The sequence below is a fragment of the Monodelphis domestica genome, chromosome 6 (genome assembly GCF_027887165.1).
Source record: "Monodelphis domestica isolate mMonDom1 chromosome 6, mMonDom1.pri, whole genome shotgun sequence".
Taxonomy (NCBI): Eukaryota; Metazoa; Chordata; class Mammalia; order Didelphimorphia; family Didelphidae; genus Monodelphis; species Monodelphis domestica.
In genome coordinates this window covers 230,017,758-230,036,864 of record NC_077232.1, presented here as the reverse complement: position 1 = coordinate 230,036,864, position 19,107 = coordinate 230,017,758, and the positions used below count along the sequence as shown (strand labels likewise).

General features: G+C 36.0%; 1 protein-coding gene across 6 annotated transcripts in view; it reads right to left on the bottom strand.

Moving 5' to 3' along the window:
• The window catches only part of TENM3 (teneurin transmembrane protein 3), a 3,501,974-nt gene that overhangs the window by 85,149 nt on the left and 3,397,718 nt on the right, over positions 1-19,107 (bottom strand). For 4 of the 6 annotated variants that reach the window (XM_056802942.1, XM_056802943.1, XM_056802940.1 and 1 more), the window contains 6 exons: positions 15,445-15,661; positions 14,248-14,367; positions 13,727-13,988; positions 7,030-7,297; positions 5,346-5,489; positions 1,275-1,524 (listed from right to left, as the gene is read on the bottom strand). In XM_056802942.1, the coding sequence (XP_056658920.1) occupies positions 1,275-1,524; positions 5,346-5,489; positions 7,030-7,297; positions 13,727-13,988; positions 14,248-14,367; positions 15,445-15,661 (1,261 nt within the window). Of the gene's footprint in view, positions 1-464; positions 486-1,274; positions 1,525-5,345; positions 5,490-7,029; positions 7,298-13,726; positions 13,989-14,247; positions 14,368-15,444; positions 15,662-19,107 lie in introns of all 6 variants that reach the window. The other 2 variants (XM_056802938.1, XM_056802939.1) reach the window with 1 other exon arrangement.

The window sequence follows — 19,107 nt, the reverse complement described above, 5'->3', positions numbered from 1 at the left end:
GGAAGCAGAGAGGTAATTCAAGATAAAGCCGGGTGGGAATGTCAACAACTGACAGCCCCAGTGGTTTTGTTTGAAAAACAAACATGTTGAAAGATGAGCAGGAACTTTCCTGAAAGGCCTTAAGTGGTTCTAATCTTCTCCCAGCCCCACTTACTCTCTGCCCCCTACCCCTGGTACCGCTTCAAGTTTATTTCCTGCTAAGCCATTCCCAGAGACACAGCCCAAATAAGACTCTTTTTTAAAAAGATATGGCCAGGAACAAGCATCAGTCACTTTTACCATTAACATTTGGAATAGACAAAAGGAAAATGTTTACTTTCATAAAAGTTTCATCATTTTTCTGATATTAGGTCTCTTCTTGAATTATAAACTACCAGAAAAAAAAAGAACTGATTTCAGAATGAATGCTTAAGATGTCAAATGGGCACTGAAAACAGAAAATCACCTTTAAATAATATGCTTACCTATGTCTAAAATCTTTATTTCTTGGGAGGAGCAGATAAAGAAAAGGTAAAAAAAAAGTTCAGTTAGAGAAAGTCAACAAAGAAGTTAAAGAATGAGTAGAACACAGATATTTTAATTTTTTAACAGAATATTGTTAATATAACAGAAATAAGACTAGAAGTGAATCTCACAGGGGGAGACAAGTTAATTTACTGGCAAAGTAAGACATTGATTCTGTTAGAATATTCTGGAATTGTTCTTACATTAACCAAGAAAAATTTTGATAATAATTGTATTAAGTGGATTAAACCCTGTGCCTGAGAACGGTGTTCCTGCTTCTCTCCCTGCCTTGTCTTACCGTCTAAGTTAGCTCCCTTAAATAGTTCACTCTTCAATTTCATCACTTGTGAAATGAGGGTAACGGTATCTATCAACCTATATCACGAGGTTGTTCTGAAGGAAATTAAAGTGATTATAAACACTCAGCCATATCCCCTCAGTGTGCTAGTTGCTCAATGGAGCCAATGAGGAATTTTTATATTGGTCCGTTAAGGGACCCTTCAGCAAAGTCCTGGTAAACCACATTAATGGCCTGACAGAATGAATATACTTAAGACTGGGCTTTTCCTGACCCCCACGAAGGACCTAATGTTCCTAGGGAGTAATTTAAACACTTGGAAGATCTGTCTGAATAAATAGGTTAGTAACTTAGACTCAACTTTTTTTTTAATTTCTCTTTTGTAATAAAATGTCAAAAAAGTATTACATTCAAGTTCATTACACAGAGGTGGCTTTTTACCCATCCCCAAATTAAGGAAAGACATACATACCTCAGTTCCAGAACACTAGTTACATTCCCAGAAGGGAATATCCGCCGTACGTAGTTGAAATCCCCTACATACAGGCTGCCGTCAATCCCACAAGCCAAAGCGGCTGGGGCCAGGAGCTTGTTGCCATCTGCTTGACCATTGCAACTTGGGCATGATATGCTGCGCCTTCGTCCATTGCCCATGATACTGCTGACTACTGGGGGTTGTTGGGAAATGAACTGATTTTCCCCATTTCCCTTGTAGAGTATACCTGTTGGGTAGACACATTGATTTTTTTCCCCCCTTTTATTAAAAGAAATTCCTGGAAAAATTATAGCTTTAATAATACTCATCTTCTACCAGCCTCCATTCAATGCATCTTAGATTTAGATGGGGAAATGTTTAATTTAAAATTAAAGCAGTACACAGGAAAAAATATTTTTGGTAGTTAAAAGCATCAAGCAGTAAATGGCACAAATATATTTATATTTTCATATTTATTTCATCAATATTTGATATTTTCCATTTTTATATATACATATATATATACTAAAAATTAAAATTTCCTGATAATCAAAATGAACTTTGTTGACTGGAGAGACCCAATTCTATTGATTGTCTATCTTTTTTAGGAGACTTTTAAATATTTACCCATGGAGAAGTACAAATTGATATAGACATAAGAGATTATTTCTTTTTTCTTTATGGGTTTATAATACTACTAAGAGCTAACACTTATATGGTGTTTCCTATTTGCCAAGCTTTGTGCTAAGTGCTTTACAATTATTCTCTCATTTAATTCTCACAATAATCTTGGGAAGTAGCTGCTATTACTATTCTTCTTCTCATTTTACAGCTGAGGGAAACAGAGATTTAGTGGCTTACCCCCAGGATATGTGTCAGAGGATATATTTGAACTCAGGTCTTCTCTGGCTTTTTTTATATAGAGCCCAGTACTCTAGGTAGCTGCCCATTTTAAAGAAAAGTGGAGCAAAAAATCTAAATAAGATCATAGAGCTAAGAAAGATTTCAGAGAGCATTTAATGCAGCTCCATTGTTTTAGAGATGATGAAACTGAGGTCCAAAGATGTTAAAGGGCTTGCTGAAATTACCCAGGGAGTAAGGATGAAAGATAGAATTTAAAAATAAATTATTAAAAACCCTTACCTTCCGTCTTGGAGTCAATACTGTGTATTGGCTCCAAAGCAGAAGAGTGGTAAGGGCTAGGCAATGGGGGTTAAGTGACTTGCCCAGGGGCACACAGCTGGGAAGGGTCTGAGGTCAGATTTGAACCTCCCATCTCTAGGTCTGACTCTCAATCCACTGAGCCACCCAGCTGCCCTGAAAGACGGAATTTGAATCCATACTTGGCCACTTTTCAGGCTGTTAAAAATGTTTTCACTGTATTTGAAAATATTTTGCTTTTCCTGTTATAAGTTTACATTTGGTGAGATGTCTGTATGTAAATGTAGACTCAAAATGTACATAGGGAATATTAAGGGGAAAATGTTATGGAAGGCCAGCCTATTCTTTAAACTAATTTCTGTTTTAAGGTGTGAAAATAAAATTCACAGTAGTATTAGTAATTACGACTTGGAGTCTGGAGGACCTGAATTCTAATATAGCTTTAGACACTTACTAGCTGTGTGACCCTGAGCAAGTCACTTAACCCTATTTACCTCAGTTTTCTCATCTGTAAAATGAACTAGAGAAGGAAATGGCAAACCTTTCTAGTATCTTTGCCAAGAAAACCCAACTGACAACAAAAGTAACTACTACTACCACCACCACCACCACCACTACTACTACTACTACTACTACTACTACTACTACTACTACTACTACTACTACTACTACTACTACTACTACTACTACTAGCACATATTTGTAAGATTTACAAGTTACTTTCCTCAAAATAATTCAGATAAGGCAAGGAAAAATATCATTATTCTTATTTTAGAGGGGAGAAAACTAAGACTTGGATAGATTAAATAACTGTGAAGACAATGTGATATGACAACTATGGTCTTTTAAAAATCTAAAGAGAAAAATCCCAATACACAATCCTACATTTTTCATACTTGGAAACTCTTTTTTAAAAAGTATAGATTCTTTAACTGTATTTGTGTTCTATAAATGAGAGGTCAGCAAACTGTGTCCCAAGGACCAAATCTGGCTGGATGACACTGGGCTAGACAAAACCAGTCAATGGGCTAGATTGGCCAGTGAGCCATAATCATCTGCAGACCTCTGCTAACAATTAATGACTTAGTCACAGTGTGCCCCATCGATGATTAGTTATTATTGCTGGGTGCATTTGCCCAAATCTCAGGGTATTACAATTTGAGTAAACTGCCTGCTGCTTAATGCTTTCCAGTTATGCATATTTTATTGATTAACTAGACTAAATTTCAAAGCTGCTTTTTTAGCTCATGATTATGTTTCTATGCTGATCTGCTGTTAATACAATCAAACCCTAAGAAAATACACATAGAAACATGCCTATCCCCCATCCATGCCTAGAGTAATTTTAAAGTTACTAAGAAAACAAAAAAAATTACATTACACCTTTTTTACTTAGAACTTTTTAGATGAGGGTTGTTTTTAAATGATCTGTTATTTACATTAAGAAATCAAGAAGGATGAGACAGGAGGTCCTGGGTTCAAATATGGCCTCAGACACTTCATAGCTTGGTGACCCTGAGCACTTAACCCCAAGTGCTTAGCCCTTATTGTTCCTCTGTCTTGGAACCAATACTTAGTATTGATTCCAAGATGGAAAGTAAGGTCTTTTTTTTAAAGGACTCAAGAAGAACAGACATTCAGGTTTCAAGTAAAAATATCTAAGGCTGCAGAAAAATAACATTTCCCAGGACACAAAAAGAATATATTAATAACGCCTAAAATCCTTCTTTTTTTGGTTACGTAATTTTCAACCATCATGGAGTTCCAATTTTGCAAAAAGGGCTTATTTCTATAATGTTTATCAGAAGAATTCTGACAAGTCAGCACACTGCTCAATGCACCTGATTTATTCAACTATTACTTTGAAGGATTGGCCCTTCTCGACACTCCTCCGTTACGACAGAATGGAAGGATAAGCATTAGAATATTTATTTCCGTGTTTCAGGGTGCTCACACAAGCACCTGTCACTGCCTACATTTTTGCCTCTTTCTGCTCCTGAAATTTCCATAGCTCATCCACTTTGTCATGGCCACAAATCATTTTGTTTATTCAATTAGACACACATCACTTTGAAAAGTCACTACTTGTCAAACTCGACTCCTGGATATAATTTAAAGTCACAATCAATTCACCTTGTGTATTAAAGTTGACTCATCTTTTCAAATAATTTTTTTCTGTCAAGTTTGTAAATATTTTTTGTTATGGTCTGGTTCTCCCATTTGACTTGATGTCTGAATTCATGAGAAACATCTCTACTTGATGTTCTACTGAACACTGAGCGTCAATAAAGCTAGATAAAACCATCACACTAATCTCTCACTTCTTGAAATTTCAGATTAAGATCTAAATTTAATCTGTCATCAAAATCATATACTTTAGAATTAGAAGGGTCCTTAGAGATTATTTAATTTTACCCTACCATGTGCCAGATGTTGTCTCAGGTTGGCTTGGCCTTTAGATTTTTAAAAGGCTATGCCAGATGAATTAAAAGGCTGAATGTCTTTTAGTTTGGGTCTACTGACAAATTTTGAGTTTGTGGATAAAGGACAACCATACTTGCTAAATTTAGAGAGGCTCATCACTACAGGTTGGTCATCCTGAGATTAATTTTTTTCTAATATAACAACTCATTATTAAACCTTTGAAAGGATTCAGTATGAATTGATAGCCCATACCAATGGAAAATTCAGAGCCTTAAAAGAATAAAATGAGAATTGTCACCCTAAGATTTGAAAATCTTTAGGTAATCTTGGAGATAAATGAGGTAGAAAAGCAACATTCTTCAAAAATCCAAACATGACCTACTTTCTCCCGTCATCAGTATGATAAAGGAACTTGCAATCTTTGAAACAAAAATCCTCTTGATTTTTTTCTTTCTGTTTTAGCAGTGAGAGAAAATAACTTACCATTTTGAACATCCAGCACATGATGCTTATCTAGTGTCCAGCCTCCCATATTGGATGCATCCAATTCGTAGCCTTGCAAAATGGCAGTTCTCTTTTCCCACAGAGTTAGGTCCAAACAAGATTCATATTCATATCCAACAGACACTGCAATAATAACAAATCACATTTTATCTTCCCATCCACAGGAAGAAATGCAGTTTATAATTATTTTGGAAAATTTTTTTCACATTGTGTTCTGAGGCTAACATATGTCTTCCATTTGTCTTCCATTTGTCTTATGAACTAAAGTTTTGTCATGGTAGTTCAGAAAATTAAAATGTTTTCACTTAGAATTAAAAAAAAACAAAGAAACATGCACCCCTAAAAATTTTCAGTGGCTTAAGAGAGCTTCCAATATATTTTTTTCCCTACGATATTCTGACCTCATGGGTTGTATCTTCAAAACACAAAGTGAAATCTGAGGTCTGGGAATTGATCATTTCAGATGATTCAGAACACAATGAATGCTTATAATTGAAAATAATGAGTGATGACCAAATTCATTCTGTTTTCCCATTTCTAATATTGTTAAATAATAATATTATTGGAAACAAACAGAATTGCAGAGTGAAAAAGAGCCACTGAATTATATTTTCATGTATAAATACTGGAACTGGATGTAAGTAATCTAGTACTAAATTACCTTCAGCACCAAAGTAAAAATGAAGGTTTTGATGTATGATTCACATCATTTCCACAAATAATTATTAAAGTCCTATAATGTGCAAGACATCATACTAGCCCCCAGGAAGAGGAAACACTAGAGCTTTCTACTACACACAAATTGAAGGAAAGAATTCTTAGTAATTTGGTTAATGTGAATTTAATAACTCGGGCCCTAGATAGATGTTTTCACCTTAAATATTACTGACATTTTAGCCTGAAATGAGGAACAGAACACAAATTCCCCATGCCCTAAATACTTCCCACTCTGTGCTTGGTTTCTGATGTTCTGGGCCCAAGGCGATGGCAAGGCACGTACCAAGTTCAGCTATTTTGACTATATTACCCAGTCAATTCACTGCAACAAGTGTTTTGACTTGATTTTTTCTTCTTTTTCAATTTAATTAATTTACTGGCTGAGTGAAGTGACTGTTCATTCAGTTTGTGTAGAATGATTGAGCTGATTTGGGATTTAGACCTAGCTGAGATATCTTCTATTAGTAAATGCCACTTTGCCTCAGTGATTGATTTGAATGGAAGAAATTCAGGAGAGAAAAAAGGAAAGGAAAAAATGGGGGAAAATTAAAACAAAACATGGAAATAATGCATGAAGCCAGGCAGGAAAAAATAAAGAGTAGAAATTACAACAGAGGGAAAAAATACAGAGAAATGGAGTGGAAGAGTAGACATGACTCCAACAAGAAATTTTATTTAGATTATTCTTCTGGGATACAGTCTCCACCTCCTAGTTCTCCCCACAAAAGACCTCTATCTCCCATGGTTCACTTGCCATTTTTCTATGGAATGTGATGCACCAGGGAGGAGAAATCTTTCTTCAGGGTAACCGACAGGCTCCTTTCAAAATTCTCTCTCTTTCTGACTGGTGGGCTATAATTAATTCTATAATCATTATATATTTGAAATGAAAGTTTAAATGGAAGAAATTTAAAAAAAGAAAACCTATAACATCTATGGAACTCACCAACAGCTTCGGACAAACCATAAACTTTCTGATTATATGCATCAGTTTTGTCCCATATGAATGTATATGCAAGATTTGGTGAAGCTGGGAACCATTTTTGAAAGAGTCTTCCTACGACTGCCACCATCAGATGAACTTTCATTAAATTAAATGGTATAACTGATTGAGTCATGGTGATCTTCAAGACTGACTTGTACCCTGCTGCTCTGGAGCTCAAGTAGGAAAGTTTCAAGTCAGTCCCTGGAATAGTTGTATCTTCATGAAGTACCTAAGTTTGAAAAGAGAAGAGATTTTGAGAAATAAGTAGAAGTCAATGAATTTTCTGAATTGGAAAACAAAAATAGCCCCAATAATGTGACAAACTAAGACATTAGAGAATAAATACATATACCAAACACGAAGCAGAAATTTTAATGGGATTTATGATCATAAATCTAGCACTGGAAAGGACATCAGAGGTCCTCTATTCCAACTCTCTCATTTCTACCTGAAGAAACTGAGGCTAAGAAGGTTGAAGGATTTGCCCAGGGTCATACAGGTAACAAAGGATTTGAATCTAGGTCCTTTGATTCTAGAGTCTCTGTTTTTTTTTCCACTGTACAATACTGTTGTATATACTTAATTGGGAATTAATATGCATAATGACATTATTAGCCAATAATAATGCTATAGTGTAAATCTATAGTCTATATTTTAAAGTATTACAAAAGCATATTAGGAAAGGTTGTTTGTTGATTTGTTATTCTAGTAATAATCCTAAGTAACACTGGCTCTTCTGCTCTCCTTTACTTGTGCCTCTTAGTTCATAGTCACAACTGACACTTACAAAATTCAGAATGAATCTCATAAATCTGAGATTTCACATCACACTCCAAAAATCTGTCAATGATGACAAAAAATGGGAATAGTTCATGTCAGAAGTGCTCTGAGAGATGAGTACTCTACTGTATTGTTGATGGAGCAGTAAATTGGTTCAACCATTCTGGAAAGCAATTTGGAATAATGCTGAGAAATTGACCAAAATGTTCATATCCTTTGATCCAGGGATTCCCCAGCTAGCTAGCATATACCCTAAAAAGGCTAATAATTTCTCAAAAAAAATTCTCATATATACCCAAATATTTGTAGCAGCATCTTTTTTTCGTGGTCAAAGTTAATAACACTGTCCCTGACTTCAATGAGTTCACACTTTTAATAGAGAACACAGGGCAACCATTAGTGAAAATGAGAAGTAATCCTAGAAGGAAAGTATTCCTGGCATTGGAAGATTGGAGGGAGCAGAGATAGAACTGGGAAAGACCTTTTGAAAAAGGTGAAATTTGAGATGAGACTGGGGACAAGCCAGAAGTTAGGAAGTGGAGGGGAAGGATGGAGAGCAGTCCAGGCATAAGGGACAGCTAGGGAAACTGCCCAGAGTTGGAGATGAAATGTTGAGTGGGAAGAACAGCAAGAAGCCCAGTGTTGCTAGATTGTAGAGAAAGTCAAGGGGTGTATAGTGTGAAAAAGAAATGACCTGAGAAGATCTCTTCCTGATTTTGCAGAGCTGGGATACTATGGATGTGGAATTATATTGCATATGATACTAGACTTCTCTGATGTGCTGATTAGTATTCCCGAATTATTCTCCCCCAGCCTTTTAAAACCTCTTTGTTACAAGGGATGACAGGGAAGGGGAGGAGTACATTGGGAAAACAGCAATGCTGGGCTGGAGCAAGTTTGGACTGGTTTGTCTCTTTGACATGATGTGCCTTCAAATACACAAAAGTTAGCCCTTTGGACCAATCTCTTCTTTTCCAGGCTAAACACTCTCAGCTTCTTCAATCTATTCTCACTATATTAACTCAAGCCCTTTACCATCTTATTCGGCGTCTCTGTATTCAACATTCGATACTCTTCTGTTTATCAGTGTTGCTCAGAAAAGGTAACATGCAGCATCCAACCCAATGCTGTCTATGTGGTTTGGACAAGGCAGAGTCCTATGAGACTTTTGTATGGTTCTCAATAGAGCCTAAAATTGCATTAGTGTTCTTAGCTTCCAAATCACACAAGTGACTCATGCTGAGCTCAATATATGTACCCCAGATGTCTTTTCCCATATTATTTTTATCATTTATGAATAACTACGTTAAAAGGCATGCTTTGGACGTGGCCTGACATTCTGAGGCCAGGCTCTGTAACCAACAAAACTCTTTAGTAGTCTAGTACTTCAGGGGAGACCTAGTGGGTCAACATATTGGGCTCTGTTTTCAATTTTCCACTTATTAGGGTATGATTCTGAAGAAGATAATGCTCGAAAAGAAAACTGAGGCCACATAGCCATTAAGTATGAAAAGTGATTGGCTCTCATCTAAGATTTTTCCTAACCAACCATAAAATGCATGAATCAAGCAAGAGAGCTCAATAATTAATTAGTTGATTAAGAAAACACAATAGATTGTGCAAGTCTGTAATGTTTCTCAGGACTACATTTTAGGAGATCTGAAGAGAGCTAAAATTATGATTGACTGTGCTTTTTAGCAGCAGTCCTCAAAGTGAAGTCTGCAGACCCTGAGGGGTCTCTGAGGTCAAAACTATTTTCATAATAATACCAAGATGTTTTCTACTTATTAAAATACCCCTCCCTTTTCCAACTGCATGTATGTGTGAGGCTACATATTCATATACTTCAACCAAAGTAATATTATCACTACAGAAAAAATGCAGAAGCACAATCTAGCTGTTTTAAGTCAGATATTAAATAGATTAGCAAAAATATGTAAAATAATGTCATGTCTCACTTTTTTGGGGAAATAGTTATCTTTCATAAAAACATGTATCTCCACATATAATACACTTATTATTTCTAAATGATTTAAACAATTATTCAAATTACATATATTAATTTAAATTATTTATTATCACATATCTAATTAATTATTAAATATATTAATTTTAAATAAAATTCAAGTGAATATTTTAGCAATTTATCAGTTTTAATTTCAAATGTTATAAATTAAAAAAGAAAAACTCTTTGGAGTCCTCAATACTTTTTGAGACTAAGGCCCTAAGACCAAAAAGTTTGAGAATTGTTTGGCAGATGCCAAGATTTCAATGTTCTCCTCTGATCAAAATATCTCTGAGAAATTAGTAGGTCTGAGTCTCAAACTGAAAGGAACACCCCTTAGATTATAATGGTTTAAAATAAGACTACCTTAGGAGAGAAATTATTCATACTTTAGAAATCAAACTAATTTGTAGACTATTGTTTGGCCTGTTTATAGAATGTGGAATTGATTGCCTTTTCTATCCATTTCTCCTTTTCCTTCTTAGAATTTCCCTCCTTTTTCAAAATCTGACTTTTTCCTCCTCTGAAAGCTGTTGTTTTGGTTCTTTCTGCTCTCCATGTACCCTTTACAGGTAGTTAGATTGTCCTGGTCTTGGATTTAGAAGGATTTGAATTCACATCCCAGTCTCAGATACTAATTAGTCTGCTCCTGGGCAAGTCAATTAACCTCTGGTGTGACTCAATGGAAAAATGGCAATACTAATATCACTTATCTCTAGGGTTATTGTGAGGATCAAAAGAAATATCTGTTAAGCATTTAGCCCAGTGTCTGGCACACTGGAGGTGATTAATACATCCTTTTTCCTTTCCTTTAATCTAAAGAATCCTAGAATTTGGGATGTGAAACTTAAGAACCATCAATTTCAACCTATTCCTTTTACAGAAATGAGAAATGAAAGACCAGAGAGAATTCATACATCTAATATTAGAAGGAAATCTCAAAGTTCATCCAGTAAAACCCTATAATTTTAAACATAAAGAAACTGAGCCTACACAGGGAGTAACCAATGTGTGGGATTTGAACTCAGGTCCTCAAATTCAAGAGGTATTAATCTTCTACAGTGTCACAAGCCAGGGGTTAGAAAAACTAGCTTCTTTGTGCAGAGCTATTTGTGTAAAAAAGAAACCCATCAGCAAATTAGTTTGATATGTTATTCCTCTCCCATAAACCAAATAGTTTCTAGCCAAACTATTCCAATAAGGAGAGTGAAACAGGCTAAATGAAAATATAAAAAATGGAAAAGACCTTTGATATGATCTACTGTTTTTCTCTGCTCTTATTTTATACACAAGAACATTGCTCTTATTTTATATACAAGAATACAAGAACAAGAATACTAGAAAGGTTAAGGTTTGGCTTGAAGAAAGGCAAGAGAAATAAGGAAATCAAGAAAAGGAATTGGTTCTAATGGTGGGAGGTAAAATAAGTTACTCTGCATTCTCTTCCAGATGCGGGGTCCCAAAGCTTTATTCCTATCAACATTAGGAAATACGTCACTCATACTTGGAAATTTCATCCATCTGCAAGTTCCTTCCAATTTTGCTATTTTGATTTAGTATAGCATCATCCATTTAATCACTTAAGCTCCTTCCTTCCTTCCTTCCTTCCTTCCTTCCTTCCTTCCTTCCTTCCTTCCTTCCTTCCTTCCTTCCTTCCTTCCTTCCTTCCTTCCTTCCTTCCTTCCTTCCTTCCTTCCTTCCTTCCTTCCGTCTTAGAATCAACACTGGGTCTAAGGCAGAAGAGTGATAAGGGCTAGGGAATGGAGTTTGAGTGACTTGCCCAGGGTCACACAGCTAGGAAGTGTCTGAGGCCAGATTTGAACCCAGGACCTTCAGTCTCTGGGACTGACTCTCAATCCACTGAACCACCCAGCTTCCCCCTCTGTCTCATCTCTTTCTTGCAGGTTCTCATTACTTCTTGCCTGGATTATTGCATTATCCTCCTAATAGTAGCCTACCTGACTTTTAAGTTTCTCCAAATATAGCTTTCTCTACACCTAATTTCTATATGGCTATCAAATCCCTGCATGACAGTCTTTGGGGCTCCGAAATTACACTACTATAAAATACAAATAGTTTAGTTTGGTGTCCAGGGCTCATCACAAGCTCACTCCAATCCATCTTACCATATTGATTTAACATCGCTGTCTAATAGAGAGTCTACATTCTGGCCAAACTGGCTTATTTGTTGTTCCCTGTATATAACGGATGATCTTCTACCTCTGTGCAAGTCCCAGCTAAAATCCTAGCATCTTCCAAATCCCTTTTATTCCAAAGTTTTCCCTTTTTGAATTATTCCCCATTTTTCCTATATATATATAGTTTGTTCATATATACTTGTTGACCCCCTTTTATAAACTGTAAGCTCCTTGAGGGCAAGGACTATCTTTTGCCTCTTTTTGTACCCCCAGTGCTTAGTGTAGTACCTGGAATGTAGCAGCTGTTGATTAATGTTTTTTTTGACTAACTGTCCCCTATTCCTGAAAGGCTTGTCTTCCTCATTTCTTCTCATGAAACACCTAGTTCCCCTTGAGAGTTTATATGCCATCTCCCATGAATTCTTTCTTGGTCCCTCTAGTTAGTATTCTTCTCCTAGCCTGTCTATGGAATTACTATTTATTCTAAGAACAAAGAGTCATTTTATTGCCTAGTATAGTACCTGACATATAGTAGGAGCTTAATAAATGCTTACTGATTGGGTGATTGATCTCTGTACATACTATTATCTCTCTTTAGAAGTTAAAATCTGGCTTCAGACACTTCCTAGTTGTGTGATCCTAGGCAAGTCACTTAACCCCAACTGCCTGGTCCTTACTACTCTTCTGCTTTGGAACTAATACTTAATAGTTATTCTAAGATAGAAAGTAAAGGATTTTTTTTAAAGGATGTCGGCTACTTTAGTATAGATATTGTTTTCTTTTTGTCCCCTGCACATACATATTGCCTGGCATATAGAAGGAGCTTAAAATGCTTGTCATATTGCTGAAATGGATTAACTGGTGGCTTGACTTTAAGGAATTTCTCCATTGTGTGGAATAGATGTTGTCTGACCCTTCCTGCAGGCTGGGTTTATTCCAGGACTAGTGGGGGTTCAGATCTATTCTAAGATGGAGAAGGTTTCTTGAACTAAGAAGACTAGAACAGGTCTGATTCCCTATTATTGCCCCTTCCAATCCACGTTTCCTTAGCTACCTCTCTCTGTGATGTTGGCCAGCACTTAGATTATCCTGGTTTAAATGAATACATATTTGAAAGGAAAAAAAATGGCTTCAGAGGGCTGTTTTACTCTGAAAACCTCAAATTCCTACTTTATGAATAAAACCAGTTTTTATTGTGCCTGATTCCTTGCCCTCAAGAACTAAAAGTATTTCTTAGTGGAAAACATATGAAAAGGAAAAATAATAAATGCATCTTCCAAGTAGCATACGGCTCAGTTAAAAAACAAACACCATAGAATCTCTGTCCTTAAAAAAATCGTCATTACTTGTTCAGAATATGAGTAACTAGTTCAAGTTAAGAAACATCAGGCATGGGTTTTTTTTTAAACAAGGAAGGATGATGTTTTTGTTTTAAGGATAATTTTGGTCAAGACAATTCCTCCTTTATATTGGTTGTAAAATTGGTAATTAAGCAGTATATGCTTACATAAATGGAGCAAAAAGCCTTTGTTTTCAAAATATCATTATATAGAGAGAACTGTAACATTAAAAAAAAACCAAAACCCGAATATCAAAAACCTTGGAATTTCTAATAGATGCCATATTTAATATCACATCTTAAACCATTTTATGACTGCTAGAAATTTGCAAACTCTTTCAGTCTTTTTGAAAAGCATATTGTTCGAAGGTGGTTTATTTTTAAGTTCTCTCTTGCCTGTGTCTCAGGAATAATGGGGCTGTCTTCAGGAGAAGATCTGAAAAAGGTGGACAAAGGTGATGACACAATGATGGGATTTGGCCTCACAAATCCACTCAGATCACAGCTGGGAATGTCATTCTCTTCTTTCTTCATGACCAGGGTATCCATCACATAAAAGACATTCCAGGGAATCCACACAGTGTGATATTGAGTAAGGAACGGTGACCGTTCAAATACCAGAGTGAGAGAGGCACCGCCATTTGCCACCAAGTCAAACCTAAGAAAAACCAAAACAAATGAAATGAGTTTTCCTGACCCAGAATCCAACCACCAAATATCATGTCCTTGCATTAAGCAGTCCTAAAAAAAGTACTCAAAATAAAAAAAAGTATCAAGTATTAAAGCTTTGCAACATGTTTTCTCACACAGTTCTCCAAAGTCTAAAACTCATCTGTACTTCATAGGAATCATAATATAAATCATTCCAATTGTTACAAGGCAGCTGTAAACATAGATGTTTGGTAGCACCAACTTACATTCCATCCTGGCGTGTAATAGTGTATCCGTACTCCGGGTAATGAAAAAATGAGACGTTAACTCCAATAAGTGGAGTCCCATCCGCAGTGAGTACTTGGCCTCTAATGACAGATGCAAGGCTGTGGGAAAAGCAAAAGAATTAGAATGAGCATTTGTTTTCTCAGGCCAACATTACCGTGATTTATAGGTAATGCAACTTAAGGACAGAAAAACACTACCACATGCAATCAATTGCTATTCACAAAATCAGAGCTGAAACACTCCCAAGCCAATGCCCTCTTTTAACTCACTGTAATTTACATTCTCTAAGTGCCTTCCTGTTTACCCCGTGTTTTAATTTGTTGCAATCTGTTCTTTGGAGAGATATCAAGACCAATAATTTAGAGATGAATTCTTAAAAATTATAAACTCTCCGCTTTTCTTCTATAAGTCATATGTCTGGCACTTCCATGAAGAAAAGTATACTTTCCAATTAATTCTGAGGCAATCTGGAAATCTGCGGGGACCAAGGAGTACAAGATTTAAAGGGGCAATAAGGAACATTTGTGCAACAACTTTTAATCAACTGCTGTGCGTAACTGCACTAATGCTGTTAAATTACTGCAGACCCAGGAGTTCTAGTGTAAATCATCTTCCTTTGCTCAGTGAGACACAAGACACCTGCTTTCACTTATGGGTTTATTTTCAGGTCATTACTGCTCCGTAAAGCACCAGTCAAACAGCTTATGTAATCATACCGCCATGCAGTTAGCAGTTCCATTACATTAATTCATAATTTATATTATTTAGTGAGCTCAGTTTTTTTTTTTAAAGGTGCCTTTCTTTCCTTTTGGGCTCCTTTCATGGCTTCTTCTTATACGCTTCCAACTGTGCTACTCTGAATCAACTAGTTAAATGAAGATTTATTGACTCCTTAATGGAATGTCCTGTTAGATCCCAGGAATGGAACTTGACAAAATGTGTGTGTGTGTGTGTGTGTGTGTGTGTGTGTGTGTGTGTATGTGTGAAGTCACAAATGCCCGAGATGGTTTGTTTGGCAAAGGACTAAGTGAGAGAAAGGAAAGATGGGAGAAGGAAGAAAATATCACATTCATCAAAAGTGCAGTCATTAACATTACCCATGCCATGCAGATCAACCACTATAGACACAAATGGAAACAGCATTTTCTATCTTAAAAGACAAAACATGAATTCACCTTTTGTTGAAAGGACTTTCCCCAGGTATGACATGAGTACTGTCTGGCCCTGTAAGAAAACTAATTCGATCATAAAAAGACTTAGCAGCTTGCTGAGATGGCGACTGTAGGCTTTGGCTAATGATATCTTGGGGATCAGGAAGTCCACGACAGTAGGGTTGATTCTGGCAGGAACTCTGTAAGCAGCAGTCAGGGTCCATACAGTCAATTAATCCATCTGCAGAAAGAAATTTGAACCCATGAGTGAGCCCTCTTTCCATCGTTGACAAATACGCAGCTGTAGGATTAGGAGAGATGAAGTAGAGGATTAAAGAAGGAGTGGACAGTGTGATGTAGTGGATGGAAAACTGGCCCTGGTTATGCGGAAGACCTGAATTCATATCCCACCATTGAGACACATAAGCCATGTGGTTATGTTTTAAAACTCCTAGCTTCCCAATACCTTGGCCTACTCTCTAAGAGTGTAATCTGCAAAATGATTTCCAGTCCGCACTGAAAGAGGGAGCTTTCTCATCTGGAATGTCTTACACCAATGAAATAATTAGTTTGAGGGTGAAAAAAAGTCTATATAAATTAAATGACAATTTTTTTAAAAACTTGACTTTCTGAGAAGTATTTTTGTGGGAAAGAAGGTACACTTGGGAAATTTATAAACATTTTTTTCACTTGGAATATTGAAAAAATGGGAATATTCTCTCATTTGAACAAATAACTATTAACAGGATGGATGAATTCAGAATAGTTGTAAGTATAGTTACTAGATCAGCAATATCAGATACTAGCTTGAATGTTTCCTTAACTTTTATTTTCTAGATGGGGAATGTATTTTGAGTTACTATGTTATATTTAGTATAGTTAGTATACTATTTTACTATAGTAAAAAGCATCTGAATGACCATAACTTATTTTAATGAATTTGCTTTATTTTATTTTTAAAATTCTAATTATTCATTTGTTTTAGGCCATGGGAAAAACTGAGACAAAAGAGAAATAATAGTGTAAAAGGAGTCCAACTGCCCAAGTTCCCAAAGTAGGTCAGCATCATCATAGGTAGAGTAAGATAGGAGATGACAGAAACTGTGCTCAGCTTCACTGGATCATGCTGACTCTCTGAAGACATTAACTTACATCTCCCTGTTATTTCCCTTAAATCACTTTAAGTATCCATTACTTCAAATAAGTTTTAATACTTGATACTTTAGGATGTTGAGATTTTCCATAGTATTGATGAGACAAATGATAAATTGCTTCCTGTCAACTTAATTTCTAAAAGTCACATGCACAAAAATTTGAAAGCTCAAATCATTGAGAAACAGATTTTGTTGTTTTAGCTCATTCTGATCAATGAGAGCCAACTTGTAAGCACACATATCTTACGTTCACCCACGAGTATTTGAGTTGAATGCATTTCTATAGGTACTGTGTGATAAGTTAGATCTATCCCTTTTTGAAACAATAACAAACGTGTTCTCAAAGGACTGAGTGTATATCCGCAAATAACAGCAGATAAAAGCTTGTTTTGAACTTTGAGATCAGTTTTTAAATAGCCCGACTATCTTACTGCATTTTTACCACCTCACTTAATCATTTTCCCAATGGGGTATATAGCGATAGAAGTCTGAATACCTAGAAACACTGTATTTGTTGTCAAGCTAGAGGAAAAGATAATGCAACAACGTTGGATTTTTTTCATCAGAGGATACTACAATAATAATGCTAATGCTTTGTATTTATATTGTGCCATTCTCCAAGGAGCTGAAAGCACAGTGATTTAAAGACAGACTGATAAGTGACAAAGACAACTTTTGTCTCATTCACACAATATGCTTGCTAGCTTTAAAAAGGTGATGAAAAATACACGTTCATGTGGCAAATCATGCTCATGTGTTAAAAGACAACATATAGATTCTTTCAAACATATCCTAAAGTGTATTTCTTTTATGAATTCCTCCCCCCATTTTGGAGGTGTGCAAATAAAGTGACTAAAATGTGCATACTTTTGGACCTATAGTTTCCATTATTAAACATATAGCCCAAGGAAGTTATTGATAAGAAGAAAATCCTCAGCACTTTTTGTGGTAATACAGAATTGGAAACAAAGGAGATGCCCCACTGATTGGAGAATAGTTAAACAAACTGGGGTACATGAACATGAAACAATATTGTGGTTGGAGAAACAATGAATATGATGAATACAGAGAAACATGATGGGAAGAGACAAAGATAAGCAAAGCCCAGAAAATATATACAAAGACTACTACAGTGTAATTGGAAAGAACAGCGCCATCAAACATTAGGAAGTGAATATTGCTGAATTACAAACAAAAAGAAGGGCCCCATAGAAGAGATGTGAGAAGACACCTCTCCTGACTCCTTTGTAGTGGTGGGAGGACCTTTGGTGTGAAACATTGGATATGTTTTCATACTTTTTGGATGTATTGGCTCTGCTGAAATTTTCTAGTTTTTTTTTTCTTTAAAATATTCTTTTTGAAATATGATGGCTTGTTAGGAAGGAGAACTGGGAAGGGCAATTGGAAGAAATTTAGGCAAAGAGAAATCCAAATATAAAAATTTATTTTAAAAATTCTTTCCCTATGAGAACTAAACTTAGTTTATTTGTAATATTAAACTTTTGAATATAATGAAAGAAAAGCAATCCTGAAATATCTATGAGCTTCTCCCCTGCAAAGTTCAATGCCTACCAAGAGTGAAAACAACTCACTGAGGAAAAGGAATTCCAAATTTGATCTGTTTCACCTCTCCAAGACTTCTCCCAAAACCAACATTTGGTGCCTTAGGGGTTAAATGTCTCTGCCTTTCCCCCTCCCCCATAGAGTACTCCCTTAGGGGATATATGGTACAGTTGCCAAAGAGGAATGCTCAAATTTAGTCATTCATCTTTGTTAGTTTATAAAAAGCAAATGTACATCTGGCATGGAGTCTGCAGGTCATAAAACTGCATGAGATTGACACCTTCTGAACTAATCAGCTGGAAATGCATTTTTACAAGCCTCTCCGCTAACATCAATCAGAGAAAGAATCTCATTTTCAACAGCCAAGATGCAGGGACACACTGTTTGTTATTTTTCTGTGGAGTTTATCAGCAACTTGCCCAAGCGAGTGACGGATGGTTATGAATCTGGCTCCCTATAACTTGGGAAAACATTTTTCATTCTTTGTCTATGCTTATGTAGCTGCTGCTGTCTTAGTACAGCCAAGCTGATGACGTGTTTGCCCAATGTCTAGGGCGGTAAAATCATGTTGGTAGAGTAGTTCATAGCTTGGCAAAACCACTGATGCTTTTTTTTGTCTCAGAAAGATCAGGTTGGCTTAGAAGCCATAGCTAATAGTACGCATTATAAAAACTGTCCCGAGAATAAATCTGTTCAACCCTGGTGAATACCAACAATTAAATATTTGAGCCTTTTTATGTGACTTTGGCTATTTTTCAATAAAAGTGGCATATTCATAAAACAGAAATTATTATTCTCATAGACTATAATAATGAGATGATTTCTAAATAGCATATCATGGTTTACAAAGTGTTTTACATGCTATCTCATTTGATCCTTCCTTACGACAATCCTGAGAGGTGGCATATATTGAGAATCGATGGAGTCTATTTTTGTTCCATTTGCACATTTAATTTCATTTCTGAGATTT